General features: G+C 71.9%; 1 protein-coding gene across 1 annotated transcript in view; it reads left to right on the plus strand.

The window, feature by feature from the left end:
• LOC108510311 (nck-associated protein 1-like) overlaps positions 1-713 on the plus strand; it is a gene marked incomplete at both ends in the record, with an annotated part of 13,257 nt that extends 12,544 nt beyond the window's left edge. Inside the window, 2 exons of the mRNA XM_017839980.1 lie at positions 84-232; positions 576-713. Of these exons, the coding sequence (XP_017695469.1) occupies positions 84-232; positions 576-713 (287 nt within the window). The remainder of the gene's footprint in view (positions 1-83; positions 233-575) is intronic.
• Between the last annotated feature and the right edge of the window lie 1,005 nt (positions 714-1,718).

Consider the following 1,718-nt stretch of genomic DNA (forward strand, 5'->3'; position numbering starts at 1 on the left):
GTGGGGTTCCTGGTGTGCCCCCTCCCCGTTTTGGGGGTGCCCCTGTTCCTGGGGTGCCCCCTGACACGGCGGGGTGCCCACAGTGGGGTTCCTGGTGTGCCCCCTCCCCGTTTTGGGGGTGCCCCTGTTCCTGGGGTGCCCCCTGACACGGCGGGGTGCCCACAGTGGGGTTCCTGGTGTGCCCCCTCCCCGTTTTGGGGGTGCCCCTGTTCCCGTGCCCACCCCTGACTCAGTGGGTGCCTGCAGTGGGGTTCCTGGTGTGCCCCCTCCCCATTTTGGGGGTGCCCCCTGCCCGTTTTGGGGGTTCCCCATCCCTGTGGCCCCCCTGACACAGTGGGGTGCCCGCAGTGGGGTTCCTGGTGTGCCCCCTCCCCATTTCGGGGGTGCCCCTGTTCCCGTGCCCACCCCTGACTCAGTGGGTGCCCGCAGTGGGGTTCCCGGTGTGCCCCCTCCCCGTTTTGGGGGTGCCCCATCCCTGTGGCCCCCTGACGCGGCGGGGTGCCCACAGTGGGGTTCCTGGTGTGCCCCCTGCCCGTTTTGGGGGTGCCCCGTTCCCGGGGTGCCCCCTGACTCAGTGGGTGCCCGCAGTGGGGTTCCTGGTGTGCCCGGGGGCGCTGGGGGGGTCCCCCCCGTGCCAGGAGCTGTGGCGCCGGGCCCTGCAGGGCTCCCTCTTCGTCACCCTGGTGCGGGACGAGGCCCTGCCCGTGCACAAGGTCACNGGGTCCCCAACCTCCCAACCCACCTGGGCACAGGGACCCCAAAACCCCCCAAACCCACCTGGGCATGGGGTCCCCAACCTCCCAACCCACCTGGGCACAGGGACCCCAAAACCCCCCAAACCCACCTGGGCATGGGGTCCCCAAACCCCTCCTGGGCACGGGGACTCCAAACCCCCAACCCACCCGAGCATGGGGGCCCCAAATCCCCCGTGGGCACAGGAACCCCAAAGCCCCCCCCCCCCAGCCGGGCATGGGGTCCCCAAACCCCTCCTGGGCACGGGAACTCCTCCAGGGCACCCTGACCCTCCCCGTCTGGGGGTGCCCCCTCCCCACTCCGAGGTGCCCCTTCCCCATATTGAGGTGCCCCCTCCCCATCCGGGGTTGCCCCTCCCATCCCGGGGTGCCCCTTCCCCTCCCCAGGGTGCCCCCTCCCCGTTTTGGGGGTGCCCCTGTTCCCATACCCACCCCTGACTCAGTGGGTGCCCACAGTGGGGCTCCTGGGGTACCCTCTGCCCATTTTGGGGGTGCCCCTGTTCCCGGGATGCCCCCTCCCCGTTTTGGGGGTTCCCCTGTTCCCATGCCCACAGGGGGGTTCCTGCTGTGCCCCCTCCCCGTTTTGGGGGTGCCCCGTTCCTGGGGTGCCCCCTGACGCGGCGGGGTGCCCGCAGTGGGGTTCCTGGTGTGCCCCCTCCCCGTTTCGGGGGTTCCCTGTCCCCATGCCCCCCCCTGACACGGCGGGGTGCCCGCAGTGGGGTTCCCGGTGTGCCCCCTCCCCGTTTTGGGGGTGCCCCATCCCTGTGGCCCCCCTGACGCGGCGGGGTGCCCGCAGTGGGGTTCCTGGTGTGCCCCCTCCCCGTTTTGGGGGTGCCCCTGTTCCCGTGCCCACCCCTGACACGGCGGGGTGCCCGCAGTGGGGTTCCTGGTGTGCCCCCTCCCCGTTTTGGGGGTGCCCCTGTTCCCGTGCCCACCCCTGACACGGCGGGGTGCCCGCAGTGGGGT

The sequence above is a fragment of the Lepidothrix coronata genome, unplaced genomic scaffold (genome assembly GCF_001604755.1).
Source record: "Lepidothrix coronata isolate B3197 unplaced genomic scaffold, Lepidothrix_coronata-1.0 Scaffold635, whole genome shotgun sequence".
Classification (NCBI taxonomy): Eukaryota; Metazoa; Chordata; class Aves; order Passeriformes; family Pipridae; genus Lepidothrix; species Lepidothrix coronata.